Genomic DNA, 15,000 nt, shown 5'->3' on the forward strand with positions numbered 1-15,000 from the left:
ATATATATATATATATATATATATATATATATATATATATATATATATATATATATATATATATATATATATATATATATATATATATATACTGAATTATTCAATTTATATTCCACTTTTTGTTTTACCTTTGTCGTGCGCAGGGGGGTCACCCTGTTTTCGAAAGTTGGAATGGGGGGGGGGGGTCAGCCACTTTTTGACGTCGGCAAAAAATAATCCACCGTCCCCTCAGGGCAAAGAAACTCACCAGTCCCTTATGTACAAGTCCGTTGATGTATGATAAACAGATTGATTTTGCAACATCGCTGCATTAAAAAAAAATTCTTTGAAGGAAGAATGCAAAAAAAAATTGCCAGGATTCACAAGGAAAAAAAAAACATCCAGTGGAACATGTGAAAAAAATAATGCCCCCCCCCATCTTCCAGACCCCCACAGGATATCAAATGGTCTACCCCTTAATGTTTTCTACAAGACGTTTGTTAAGTATTCTTGTATTACGTCATTATTAGTGCACTCTTTCACCATAGATACTCAATAGCATTCCTTCTTTCAGCTTTGAGGCACCGCTTCCTATATCACTGTTTACCAACCAGAGATTCCATCTGCTACAGACAATATGTCTAATCCATCATGTGCCTCTCTCCTGATTCGCCGACCTTTCCCGCCAAAACTGCTTTATCTATGGAAACCTCGCCATCAAATTGAGTCATACGACCGGTCGTGCAGCTTGCTAATATAAAACGTTGGTTCATCTTGGGCAACATACGATCTTTCCGATCAAACCATGGAAGAGTCCGGCAACATGGGATGTCTTAAGTATATTTTTCAGTCGAATCCACCAGGCTCACCACTTACGAAACCTGGAGAACAAGACGTTTTTGATGAGGACAGTGAACAGTATAGTCCACTAACGTTAGTATATCTCGACACTTCGATGTCTCATTCTGTTCAAATTCCGTAAGCTAATATTCTCCGTGTGAGATTATATTGTAATAGTTAGCTTGTCGTTTCAAAACCACTGGTGTAGGTGTTGGAAATCTTTGTTCTTCCCTTTATATATGTTATACCACAGTCACTTGTGATTTATTCCGCTCTCGGTCTATGCGCCCATAGACGTGTGTACATATGCCTGGTTTTTCTCAGGTATATGTACACACGTCTATGGGGCGCATAGTCCAAGAGCTTAAGGATCACAAGTGACTGTGGTTATGTACCAGTATTTCGATGTGATAAACACCTACTCACAGGTGCGTCGAGTTGTATACATACATACACGGCAACTCCACGCACCTGTGCACCTACTACTTCCACTAGTTCTCTAATGATGTGTCGTTCTGTTCTCAAATCATCGTCCGCTCGCACGGGTCGGTTACTTCACACCATGGAGCTACCACAAGGAGATCCATGTTCACACTAACCCTGTTTTCGGGAAGCATCCAGCTGTCGGGACAAGAGACCTTGGCAAGCGAAGATGTACTCAAATTCACTAGACCTAATGTTAAGGTTTACAGTTCAAGAAAAGTCTAAGGGGTGGACCATTTGATATCCTGGGGGGGGGGCTTGGAAGATTTGGGGAAAAAAAGATGCCAGGTGGAGTTGCTCGAAAAAAAAATCTGGCTTTAAGTGGCTGATGGAAAAACAATTATGGACCATTGCGACTCGGAAAAAAAATCTTGGCAATTGTTCGATGCACACTGCAGCAGTAGCTCTGGAGTTTTATAAAGCATAAACCATTTCAAGCTTGAGGAACAATAACTTAGAATTTATTAAACGAGGAACTGAAATAAATACACAAACAAAAACACTGAAAAATTGTCAAAAGTTACAGCTACTATCACTGTAGCTTTCAGCAACTGAAAACAAGAACTCGTCTGAAGTGGTCTCATTGAGGAAGATTTTCGCACTATTTCAGACGGCTTTTCTCTCAGTCATCTCCTTTATATTCTAAATCACTGAATATTAACAATTGTACAGTATACATGACCTTCTGATTAGAGGAAGTATGCTGAAATTGAAATTGTTCACCAGTGTTTTCCAGAAATGTGTAAATCTGAATGTATGGATTTTGTCAAAATACCACAAGAAGAGAGACAGCCTGCCATGAACTGGGTCAAGTGGACTCAGTCAGTCAAGTGGACTGTTCAACTTGCTAATATCACTCAAACCAGGACACTTGTCAGACAATGATATATTTTTTCAAGCACAAGTAAATGCCATAAATGTACATGATTTTACAAATATATGTAGGATACCATCATCTCTTCTGATGACACCAGTGATGTTTTCAGAAAAGTTTTCACTGTAAGTTTGTTAATGCTCAATGTAGAACTCAGTAATCAGGTTGTTTGATTTGTATTTTCAGTGTGTTACCCATGGTATAAATAAGATCTATAAACTGATATTTTTGTAAAGTGAATCAAAAATGTACATGTATTTACATATCTTTATTTAGTTTCTTGAATATAGTCTGTGTGCGATAGAACAGCATCTTGTTACTGGGTGTGAAAAACCAAGCAAACAAATTTGGTAAAAAAAAATACATACTCGAAGAAAGAAAGTGAAAAAAAAAGTTTTCAGCATATGCCATGTAGAAAAAAATAATTCATGGTGAAGCAGGTGGGAAAAAAATAGTGGCTCTCCACCAATCTTCCAAGCCCCCCCAGGATATCAAATGGTCCACGTCTAACAGTTTATATTTCTTGCGACAATTTTACCTTCCAGACTTCAGCTATCTCTGCAAATGCAAGGACGAAATTGCACTTATTTGCAGTTTTAATTAGTCATGGTTTCCGCTTTCAAAATATAATTCTCGGTTTAAAACATTCGGCTATCTTCCTGGAATTAGCCTAGATCCTATTCGTCGCTTTCAGGAGTTTGGCGGAGGCCGAAAGCGACGAATAGGGTCTAGGCTACCCCGGAATAGGTGAGAGCGCGTCTACCATTTGAGAATGTTCATTTCCTGTTTTTAAACCTGTGGTAAAACTTGTCTTTAAAACGCTAAATCTTGTTTCATTGGAGTGTGATTAGAAAGGCATAGCAATGGTGACAATAATAGTCTAAGGAGAGAACCTGTGAAAACGAAATCAATGCTTGAATACATGTAAATATTGTAAAGGAATCTACGGGATTGCAGCGACAGCGCTCGGTGAGCCAGTGCAAATACAAAATGATTTTTTTCAAAGGTTTGGGGTAAAACAATTTGCACCGATGTGTATATCTGGCTAGGAGGGGATACACATCATACTGAGCTTAGAAGTCCATGGCTGTTTCAGATCCGGCATACACGTCACTCTACTACTTCACTGAAAGGATAATAAGTTGAGAGGTATCGGTCGGGGATCGTAACGCTTTCAGTAACTGATCATGACGCTGACACCAAGTTGTTAGCTATATCATGGATGTAAAAATAGATGCACCATATTACACTTTAAATCATTTTATTGCATGTTATTATACCAGTATATTGATAGCACAAATACAGCGATATGATTGGTCGAGACGCGAAAAGAACCGTGGTACATTGCACAGACTGCAGCAACGGAGACGACTCCAAAGTCGTCACGGTTTTCTCCGATGTCTCTACATATTCGGTTGTCGGTTCTACCCTTCGTCTAAAAGTGCACAACTTAAATCGTTTCCAATTTACATAATGTGATGAATGCTGACATGCTTGTAAAGGAAGATTGTAAAAGCATAGACCCTCGTTTTTCTCGAGGGTCTATTGTATTGTAAAAAGATTGTAAAAGCAGATAGACCCTCGTTTTTCCCGAGGGTCTATTGTATTGTAAAAAATACGAGGGTCTATTGTATTGTAAAGAGGTGTCAACAATGGCAAGTTTATATAAGAGATTTCTCAGTCTTGACCATTCCAGAAACGCTAAATATCACGTGGATATCATTGTACACCAAACTGGGACGGGCGTGGCACTCGTAACACAGTAATTTAACTATAGAACTGCACAGAGAATAATTATAAATTGCTTTCCACAATATAGTTTCGTACGTTTTCGGCCGTGTAGAGCTGATTGTAAAACAGTGTGGTCTCGATCTGGTGCTCACTTGTTGAAAGTCAAATAAACGGAAGGCAGATGAAAAAATCTCAAATCAACACGTAAAAGTTGTTCAGACCACAGTCCCACAGTGGGTGGAAGGACTGTGTACAGACACTATTTCAACAACACTCAGCGGTGACAGATGCTTTCTGTTCCTCAGCTGATGAAATGTACCCTTGAGGATACTTCAAGTATTTTTCACCATTTATCATTGTCAGCCTTGACGGTCTCTGCTACCTCCATGACGGTATCAACAAGAAAATACACTTGTCTCACAGAAAATTTAACAGACTTTGTTCTTCTTGCACCAATAATAACATTCGAGGAAACAGGAGGACGATTCTACCAGTACCATGGAGAGGTACCATCGGCAATAAAATCGATTGTACATCATATTGACGTTTTTCAAGGTTTTGATTGTTAGTTTTAAAATCTAGTAACTGTTACGTATCAAACTTGAGAAAGGAAAAATCCGGAACACAAGAGTTCAGGTCATTTCAGTTCATAGGGATTGGATATCTTGCGACATTTTGCATGTCAAATTCTGTTGATGGTACGAAGTATTTATCAGTATTTTTCTTGAAGCTATTTACATCTTTAGAGCGCGCTATTAAAACCACAGGGGGTTGTCTACATGTCCGTCCCCACGGGTGGGTAGGTGTTTCGTTGTATCGCTAATAAAGATATATTCTACCAACCTTTGGTGTTTCGGTCTTAACTTAGCACTGCCCTCGACAATCTTGCGTATACGTTTTATCAACATGCTGCGTCTATTATCTGATGAGTTTGAGTGCCTAATTTGCCAAAGTAATCAAGGGTAAATTACTAATCTGTGGACGCTCTCACCGGATTATCACCGGATTAAATTTGACAAAGTCAACAACGAACGCACCAGCAAGGTATAACTGAAGATTACCTTGCTGGTGCGTACGTTGTTGACTCTGTCAAAGTTAATCCGTTGATAATCTGGTGACTGCGTCCACAGATTAGTAATTTACCTCGTTTACTTTGGCAAATTAGGCACTCAAACTCATCAGATAATAGACTAAATTACTACCCTTGCTTGCCTTGGCGAATTACGCAATCAAACTGGTAAGATAATAGACGCAACACAGTGACAAAACTTCGCTAAAGATTGTCAAAGGACGAACGAAAAAAGAAATCGTTACAAAACCAGCGCTAACATAAGGCAAAGACACCAAAGCTGCAAAGAAAGGTTGGTAATATAATAACTCTTTATTGGCAATATATATCATAGTAAAAACATATTAAAATAAAATAAACCATAGCAGGAAGAACCCTGTCCTTAGACAAGACACCCCTACCAATGGGGACTGACTTTGTTGCAATTCCCTGTGGCTAAACCCGGCTAACAGTATGTTTATTTATTTACCCCATTCATCAGTCCACTTGACCTGCGGTGCCATTTCCCGCATTCTCACGATCATTGTCGCGCACGGTAAAATTAGAAAAGTCGGTGAAATTTTGTAATCCTGAGAATCGTACGCATTGCCATCTTCGTTGTAAAACTGTGAAAGTTGTGTACTGAATAGGACAAGTTCGAAACTTTACATATAGAAATGCGTGTGTTTCTCTTCCTGGGAAGGAGGGCACTGTTTTGACATATTTTCTCTTTCAGGAAAACCTCAACTTGTAAAACAGAAACAATTTGGACGGCGATAGAGGGGGTACCAGGTGATATAACTGATAGGGCGCATGGCAGCAGTGCAGATACCTATAGTGTCATCTTCGCAGCAGGTGATGGTAGTGGTTCATTTGACAGTGCTGAAGAGACAAGTAGTTCAACTCGAGTGGCAATTACAAAACTATATGAGGACCATCATGACAACAAATCCAACAAACGAGATGAGGAGGAAACCAATGACAGAATCATGCGATCAATGGATGACAGAATTGCCGAGTGCTACGTCGGGAGATTTACTTTAAACATTGAAAACCTGAAACCACCCAGCGTTGAAAGGAAAATCTGTGAACTCAATCTACACCAGGTATCAAGTATTAGTCACAGCCTTTTAAATGATAGTGGACGACATTTAGAACTGGCAACTCCATTAGTCGGAATGATTGACCCAAAGGAATGTCGTAGTAAGAATTATTTCAACCCTGACAAGCTACATGATTATCACGTGGAAGTCATTGACGGACATCATAACTTCCTAGCACAAAAGGAGGCACTGTTGGTTGGAAAGGATGCAGCCCTGAACAAACGGGAAGTATGCCTGTATGTAGGCCTAACAAACAAAGAGTGTAGAAGACTTTGCGTGAAGAGAAACTTGTTAACATCAAACCATCTCCCAATGTCCGACTGGGATTACATCACGTTAATGAGGGATGCGATTAAGAAAGAATTTAAAGATGGACATATGCCGGGTAGAGATATGAGATCAAATAAATTCTGGAAAAGGCTGTATGCAATGTTGGGATTCAAGTATGAGGTAACTATAAAATTTCACTGGATTGCAGATGTGCATTTGCACCAAGCATTAGACATAATGCACTGCAACCTGTGATACTAATTTAGAAACCATCAAAGCATACAAAAAGAGAGATTTTTAGGATGATCCATTATAAAAGTAAATCATGTGTTAGAGTGTGAAGATCCTCAGATGTTGTCAAAAGAGTCACTGAGTCGTCATTAAAGGGTGGTGGTCGTCGGAATGGCGCTCAAAGGTCGCTAGGGACCCCTACGACCAATATAAACACTGTATCCAAGCTACGTTGGCGATTGATGGAAGTTAAAACATGTTTGTCTTAATGTACACAGTAAAATCTAAATGTCGCAGCTATTTTGACATGATGCATCTATATATAGTGCATGAAATACATTGTTTGTAAACAAGAAAGTTGCACATGCGCAGTTCCGACGACCACTTCACTTTAAATTTTATAAAATGAAGTATGGTAACTAATCCTGTATGTGGAAGGTTTCAATAGGCAACTCCTTAACTTATTTGATCTGAAAATGATTGTATTATGTGGATTTGTTTGCAGAAAAAGGTACTTGATGCAAAGAGACCCATCCAGAGTCTTGCCAGATTACCTGATCGTGAATTTGGGATTGTGAAAAAAATATTTGAGAGGAAACCATCGCTTAAGGCCACTGCCATAACCAAAGGTCTTCAGGGTATAAAAAGCAAGGATGAAAGACTGAAGCTTCTAAAGTCTTTTCTTGTAAGCAAGAAAGAATTTCAACAAGCATCAATCAGAGCAAAGGTACATATTATATATATTTTGGAAACAGCATTCTGGATATGGCAAAATTATAATTGAGAAATAGTGAGTAAAATTTACACATAACGAGTGCAAGTCTTTGCATATTTTTCGCTCACATTTGTCATATGTATATATACCAAAGAGAGCTTATATGGTAAGTCAGTGACGTCTGTATGTCTGTATGTATGTCAGTATGCATGTGTGTGTGCCGATGTATGTCCATCCACATCAAAAACTACCATTGTTAGTATTTGGTGTGCAGTTGCATCCAGGGGTGGAAATGTGAATTTGTTCAAATGAACATTTCAGTGTCAAAAATATGCAAATGAAGTGAAAGAATTATGGTGAATTTTACATAGTGGGTATTTTTGGGGCAATTTGCCTGTTTATGGTCAAAACTCTCCTCTGAAATTGCTTGTCCCACTGCTTTGAAACTTGATGGGCATGGTCCTAGGGGTTTGCTTCTGTCAGATTTGATCAAATTGTGGTGAAATTTTCATAGTTGTATTTTTAGGGTAATTTTTCTCATTTTTGGTCAAAAAATCATTTTCTCCCAAAGTTCGTGTTGGATTGCTTTGAAACTTGATATTCTTAATTGTAGAGAGACTTCTGCCAGATGTGTGAAAATGGTGGTGAAATTTTCATATTTGCATTTTTTTGGCAGTTTTTTGCATTTTGGTCAAAATATTATTTTCTCTGATATTGCTCATAAGATTGTTAGTTAGTTAAGTATACTGACTCTGGCCTGCCACATCAAACCAAATGTGAGCCAGGTGTCATTGATACTATGTTTTTATTTTATGTCTCAATGGTAAATTGTGCGATTACAATGCAATGTTGTTTCACGCTACTTGATAAGTACTAGAGCATGAAGCATTTTTAGCTCATATTTGGTTTTATATATAAATACCAAAAAGAGCCTATATGATGAGTCTGAGTGGCGTCTATGTCTGTATATTTGTGGGTATGTGCGGATGTATGTCCGTCACACACAAAGGCTCCCATACCGCCAAAGCTACCATCTCAGTATTTGGTGTACAGGTAGATGTAGGGGTTGAGATGTGAATTTGTTCAAATTAACACATCAGTGTGAAAAATGTGCAAATGAGGTAGAAAAAAGGGAAATACAGCAAGTGTGCAGGAGTGGTGGCAGTGAACTGAATCAGCCCACACATCTGAATAAGAGGATTTTGACCTTTAACGTATTTGTATGCAGGGTACCTATTATGTTTGGGAGTGATAGCAGTAACTGAAACAGCTAATTTGTCATTTCCTGTCATTGTTTATGAACTGTGACATATTAACAGATCTGCTGAAACCATATGGATGTCTATTTTTGTACATCCATGGTAGAAAGATTCTCCTGCTATGCATGTTGCTAAAGTTGACCTTCAGTACCTAAAGTTTCAGACCTTATTTACTTTTGTCATTCTTAATTTTCTGGTTTAAATATTTCTTGTTGTTTTTCTGGCTGTATTTCTTGTTGTTTTTTTGGTTGTACTGTGCAGAAATTGTCATAAAATCAAATGAATGCATAATTTTCCTGCACTGAACAGATAGAAATAACACTTATTGTTGATCTTTGGTATGTACCAATTCTGATCAAATTTGAGCGACACCGTATAATTGCGGTATTTTTTTAACAAGGCATATTCCACAAGGGAACTTCTCTAGGCCCTCCCTTTCCCCTCCCCCCGCCCCATATCCACACATCTTTTTGTACCCTATATGTAGCTGTTGATCATGATCTTACCCAGGTATATTTTGTGTGCATACTATTATGAAAGCATGAATTGTTAATTATTGATTTATTGCTTTGGACAGGGTAGTGATATCAATGTGCGCATAGAAGATGACTGGTTCTGTGTTCTTCAAGGAGGGCAGAGAATTCAAGGTGCAAACATGATTTTGTCATGTGGAGATGTGATGTACAAGATGACACCAAACAGAGCGAGAGAGCTGGTAAGGAGTGGTAAGTATACAATCTAGATGCAGTCTTCTTGTTTTCCTTACTTTGCTTTACTGATTTTTGTTCTGAATGAAAAAAAGTATTTATCAGGTAGGTGCAAGGCAGAAATCGTTTGCTATCCATAGGCTTGCAGGTGCTGTGAAAAAGATTTATCAATGTACTGTATTGGTTATTTTGCTCTGTTTGTTTTTTCAATAGTAAGACCACTTTTTCTAATTTGATTCAAGGGCTTCTGTATTTTTTGTACTTTGCTTTAGCTTTTCTGTGATCATGTGCTTCTAATAAGAATTTTTGACATAAGTAGCCATTTCAGTCTCTCTTATTGGTCATCCTCTTAAGAATTAGAAATATCTCCTTGACCAAGGCTAGTTCAGGTGCTTTGATATTAGGGATGGCAGTTACTTTGGATGATCTTATTCAAATGAAATCCATAATTTATACTTTTCTTTAATAAATGCCTTCTTTAAAGAACAAAGTACTTTGACAAAAACTCAATGACTTTGTCATATTTTGGGTAATACATGGTGAAGTGCAAATTTCCATTTGGACAAAATGAATTCAACTGATATTATATTGTTTGGTAATAAGGATCACCTTGTAATGGCAGAATATTGTATATGTTGCCATATTTACATTTTATGTGCATGCATTAGTAAAATGTGGATGGATTAATCTTCTTTGGAGCAAATTCTTAATTGTAACAGCTTGTAAGTTTGTGCTTACACATTAAAATTTATTTCTGCTACAACCCAACAGAAGGTGATGGGAAGAGGAAAGAAAAGATTGCAACAGAATGTGATGGACAGAAGAAGACAAAGAAGCGAAAGCGTAAGTGTTTCCACTAGTCTTTTGTCCAATATGACATGTGCGTCAATATTATAACATGTGATATAATTAAGCAATAAAGCACACCCAGTGACGGTATACCACGAGATTTTGACCAGTTCACGACATAATATGCACGAGCGATGGCGAGTGCATATATGAAGTGAACTGGTCAAAATCGAGTGGTATACCGTTGCTGGGTGTGATTTATTGCTATTATATCATAACAGTATATTGAAATTCTGGCTTGGAATGTCAACAACGGATTTTTGCTCAAGCTGAGAGCTCGAGCGTATGCCAGCCGTGGTATATCGCCAATATACCACGGTTCTTTTCGCGTCTCGACCAATCAGATTGCTGCATTTGCACCATCAATATACTGGTATGATATAATATGTAATAATATTTCCTAATTACACTTATGGTGGAGCTGCATGTTGCCAACACAGTTTTTAGCTCATATCTGGTGTATGTACCAAAAAGAGCTTATATGGTGAGTCGGTGGTGTCTGTATATCTGTATGTATTTTAGTATGTGTGGATGTATGTCCTTCCAACTCAAAAAATCCCACACCGCCGCTCCTACCATCTTAGTATTTGGTGTACAGGGGTTGAGATGTGAATTTGTTCAAATGAACATATCAGTGTCAAAAATATGCAAATATGGTAGGAAAAAAGGGGAAATCCTGCAAATGTGTGGGAGTGGTGGTATTAACTGAAACAGCCTACACATCTAAGTGAGAGGTTCTATAACCCATGACCTCATGACGGTATATTGTATGCAGTGTACCTTCTGTGTGTGGAAGTGGTGGCAGTAACTGAAACAGCCTACACACTGAGTCATTTCCTGTCATTGTTCATGAACTGTTACATATTGGCAGACCTGCTCAAACTAAGACGAACTGTGTTGAAACATTCCCATGCCATGTGTGTTCCTAAAGTTGACCTCCAGTACCTAAAATTTCAGACCTTATTTACTTTTGTCATTCTTGTTTTTCTGGTTTAAATATTTCGTGAATGGACAAATTCAAACCAAATATGAGAACACTGTCCTTGACGGTATTTTTTGCAAAGGAATATTTCTCATCTAGGATGGCAAGGAAACCCCTTCATACTATATATTTTCAAAAAAGCAAAGAATCTTAAGTTTAGTATGGTAGCAATAATTTACTTGAAGGATGAAGGAGGTTTATATTTGGGTAAAAAATCTCAATTTTAGTATTAATGATAAAAATTAATTTAAGTCAAAAACTTGACACTATTTTCTGAAATGTAATATTTCACATGAAACAAGAGTATATTGTAGAAAAAAATGACTATTTTATTTTGTATTATCTATCCTCATTCTAAAATGGCATAGGTTGAAAGATTGACTCTCAAAAAAGTGATTAAAAACATGATTAGCAAAATTAAAATGCCTCTTATTCAACTTGTAAGAACTTTATTGCCTAACAAAATAGTCATTTTGTTATATAGCATTTAAAAAACATAATTTAAAAATTTCAGAAAATTTGATCCAGCCAGGATGAAGTTAAATTCTTTTGAAATTTTGAGATTTGCGTACATTTGCATAAATTAGCAAGTCTATGACACAACTTCCAACTGCTTGATGATCGTAAAGGTGAACCATACCAATATTTTAATCTTTGGTTAACAAATTAATTAACATTGAGTGAATATTTGCAAACAATGTAATTTTTGAGCAAAATACGCTATGTTGGGCAAAATACGCTATGTTGGGTGCAGCGCGCCCTTACTGAAAACAATTAGTAATTTTTTTTTCTTTTCAAATATAGTCTGTCATCTATATGAGCTGTCATTTCCCTTTACAGCATCAGTCATACACGAGCTCTCTGATACTGCAGAAAGTGAGGAGGGAAGACAGTCAAAGCTGGCGAGAAAATGCACAGGAGATCAAAGGACCAGCAGGGATCATGGTGAGTTGACTAATTCCTTAAGTGAGAGTAGCTTGGACCATTTGTATAATGTTGCACTCTTTCAGAGAAAAGGAAGTGAAATTTAAAAGAAGGCCACTGTAGAAAATAAAAGCTCTGAGTAACTTATATACATACTGAGAAAATTGAAGTTTCTGTAAAACTTTCATTCTGTTTTATTTTCTAGGTGGTGCTGGACCATCATCACTTTGCAATGTAATGGAGACAGAAGGTAATATCAATATAGCGTGCATGATGTGATTGGGATGAGTGTACGTAGCGAAAATTTTTCACTTTTTTATTATGTGAAAGTGTCCATATTGTCATGGGGTGTGTGATAAGCACAATCAGATTAAAATGTTAAAAAAGTATGTGCTATAAAAAATGTGAAATATATTTTCATTCTCCACTCTAGCATGTGACACCAGACTGAGGAATACTGAAGAAAATAAAAAAAGAAGACACTTCAAAATTCAGTACAGGATCTCAGAGGACCAATCTTCATCATGGTCAGTTGTAACTTATTTATCATTTTAATTATTAATTTCATATATTTATTAGTCATCACCTGATGTCCGTTATTGCATGTGTCCTAAAGTGCCATTTTAGTGTTGACGCATGCTACAGAAAGGATAAGATATTAAAAATTAGTTCCCATAGTTTTCATTTGCACAGCCTCAATGCAGATTGTTAATTTTGAATTGACCCCCTCCCCACTACGATAAATTGAGGAAAGCATAGTTGTTTGTACCCTGAGCGCTGTAATTTTCTCTTGCGAAAATTTTAATGCAAAATTGTACCAATTTTTATGAATTTTTCTGTAAGTTTTTGATACTTTTTGACCAAATGGACATCACATTTCATTTGCTAGTTTTATCACAAAATTTTGGCAAAATTTGAGAAAAATTGACTGGGGTTTATTTTATAAAGGGGACAAAAATAGACTTTGGCGCTCAAAGGGTTAAAGAATTCCCAAAGACTTGCTGTTACATTTGTCCATGACATTGGTAAATTGAAGTTTCATAGATGCTTTTACCCTTGCTATAGCTGCCATTATTTGATTCTGATAACAATTTGTTACCTGTATCAAATAAAATGTTCAATTAGGAATAAGGATTCAATTTTACTTCTTAAAGTATATGTCAAATAATATTTGAGTACTAGAAGCTTATAAATATGAAAATGTTATCCTCACTTTGCTGCAATATGTTAAACTTGTTTGAATATTGTATGGCACACATAATGTCCTTTTAAAACTGTCATTGTAATATTATGTCTGGTTTTTACTGCAGGTCCAAAGTCGGTGTCACAATAAAGTTCAAATAATAGAATTAACAGTGAAGGTAATTTATGAGAATAAATGTTTTAGTTAGTTTTAAATGTAAGCAATGTGCTTGTTAACAAACCTCAATCAATCGATTTCAAATAATGCTGCAAGTGCCTTAAAATAGGTGTTATTATAAACTCTTGGAATTCCTTGACATACTCCTGTCCTGGTAAGTTGCTGGTTTGTTCGACTACAATATTATGGGAAGTATTTTGAGTTGTGCAATGCTTATGAATACAGAACAAATACAGAACTAAAGGACATAAATGCAAAAGATTGTATTGTTATAGATGGCATGCATGTACACACACACAAAGAACAGATGTTCTTACCATATTTACTGTAACAAACTCTCTTTCCAGATGACTTTCATCTTGAAGAAGTGAGATTTCTATCCACTGATGGTGTTGGGACAAATTAAAGGAAGGGCACATGCCTCTCTGTCGGCCATTCACACTTAAAGATTATGATCCAGAAGATCCCTTCATTTTTAGAGTCCTCTGCAAAATGGCAAAGATGAAGAAATTTCAAGGCTTACTGATGTGTGGGGAGCTAGAGGGAATTTATAAGGATGGTGATCAGGTTTGGGTCAGAAGTCAATACCATGCACAAAGTCCCTGTTGACAGGGTTATGGCAATTATTTCATGGGAAGTGGGATCCTCAATGCCTCTTGGTTTGGCAGACAAAATATCGGAAATATTCTGAACATTACTTAAAAAACTGCAAATGTAACAGAAATGTCAACCTATAGTTTTTCACATTACAAGTTTTAGTTCAATTTCTTTCATTACTAGCAATGAGATAATAAGTTTTATTTAAGAGTTGATTGTCAGCGGTTGTTAAATATTACCAAAACATTTGCCTGCATAGGTTTTCTGGAAAAAATATAAAAGAAGAAATATAAATTCTTATCTTTGTGATACTTAACTTTCTTTGTCTACAGCATAAGCACAGTCCCTCCATTACTGTGGCCAAGAAACATTCAATGTCAGATGACACATGTACTGCACCATACGTTGACCAATGGATATTCCGTAACAAGGGCTGTGTTGCTTTCTTTCATGAATATTTAGCAAATACTTTTTCATCCATTCATATGTCATTATTAATCTGGGCAAAGAACTGTCATATTGCAGGAACTTTTATCCTGATGAGAACCAGAGTTTGGTGTGTGATTGGTAAAAGCACAGACAAAGAGAAATTGTCTGTGGTAAATGGTAAACCTTCTAGTATCTGAATTTCAAAATCATTAGTGTTTGGATTTACAGACTGTAATAAGTGTAGTATCTAGATCTACAAATTGCAAGTATGGTGTCTGAATTTCGAGACTGCAAGTGCAGCATTTGGATTTCCAGATTGTCAAGTACAATGTCTAGATTTCCAGATTTTAAGTACAGTATCTGGACTTCCAGAATGCAAGTGAAGCATCTGGATTTCAAAATTTCGCGCACAGTGTTTGCATATCCTGATTACAAGCACAATATCAGGATTTAGATTACAAATACAGTCTGGACATCTATACTGCAATTTACAGATTGGATTTCAAATTTCTCTTGTGTTCTGCAGACAACAGGAAAGTTCAACTTTCATTGGTTATATTAACTGTGATCCAGATTCCCAGATGCAAGTTATAAGTAGTTTCATGCATGTGCCATTGTG

General features: G+C 36.8%; 1 protein-coding gene across 2 annotated transcripts; it reads left to right on the plus strand.

The window, feature by feature from the left end:
• The first annotated feature begins 591 nt into the window (after window positions 1-591).
• LOC139145366 (uncharacterized) lies at window positions 592-14,886 on the plus strand. 2 transcript variants are annotated; one of them, XM_070716487.1, is made up of 10 exons: window positions 592-912; window positions 5,692-6,508; window positions 7,065-7,286; window positions 9,111-9,258; window positions 10,012-10,083; window positions 11,876-12,016; window positions 12,201-12,245; window positions 12,429-12,522; window positions 13,306-13,356; window positions 13,703-14,886. In XM_070716487.1, exons 1-9 carry the CDS (start codon window positions 785-787, stop codon window positions 13,337-13,339), a joined length of 1,701 nt encoding a protein of 566 aa, XP_070572588.1. In that variant the 5' UTR covers window positions 592-784; the 3' UTR covers window positions 13,340-13,356; window positions 13,703-14,886. The 2 variants fall into 2 exon arrangements, with proteins under 2 accessions (XP_070572588.1, XP_070572589.1); XM_070716488.1 differs by having other exon boundaries at window positions 596-912; window positions 11,912-12,016.
• Window positions 14,887-15,000: the final 114 nt, after the last annotated feature.

Source organism: Ptychodera flava, chromosome 12 (assembly GCF_041260155.1).
Source record: "Ptychodera flava strain L36383 chromosome 12, AS_Pfla_20210202, whole genome shotgun sequence".
Lineage (NCBI taxonomy): Eukaryota > Metazoa > Hemichordata > Enteropneusta > Ptychoderidae > Ptychodera > Ptychodera flava.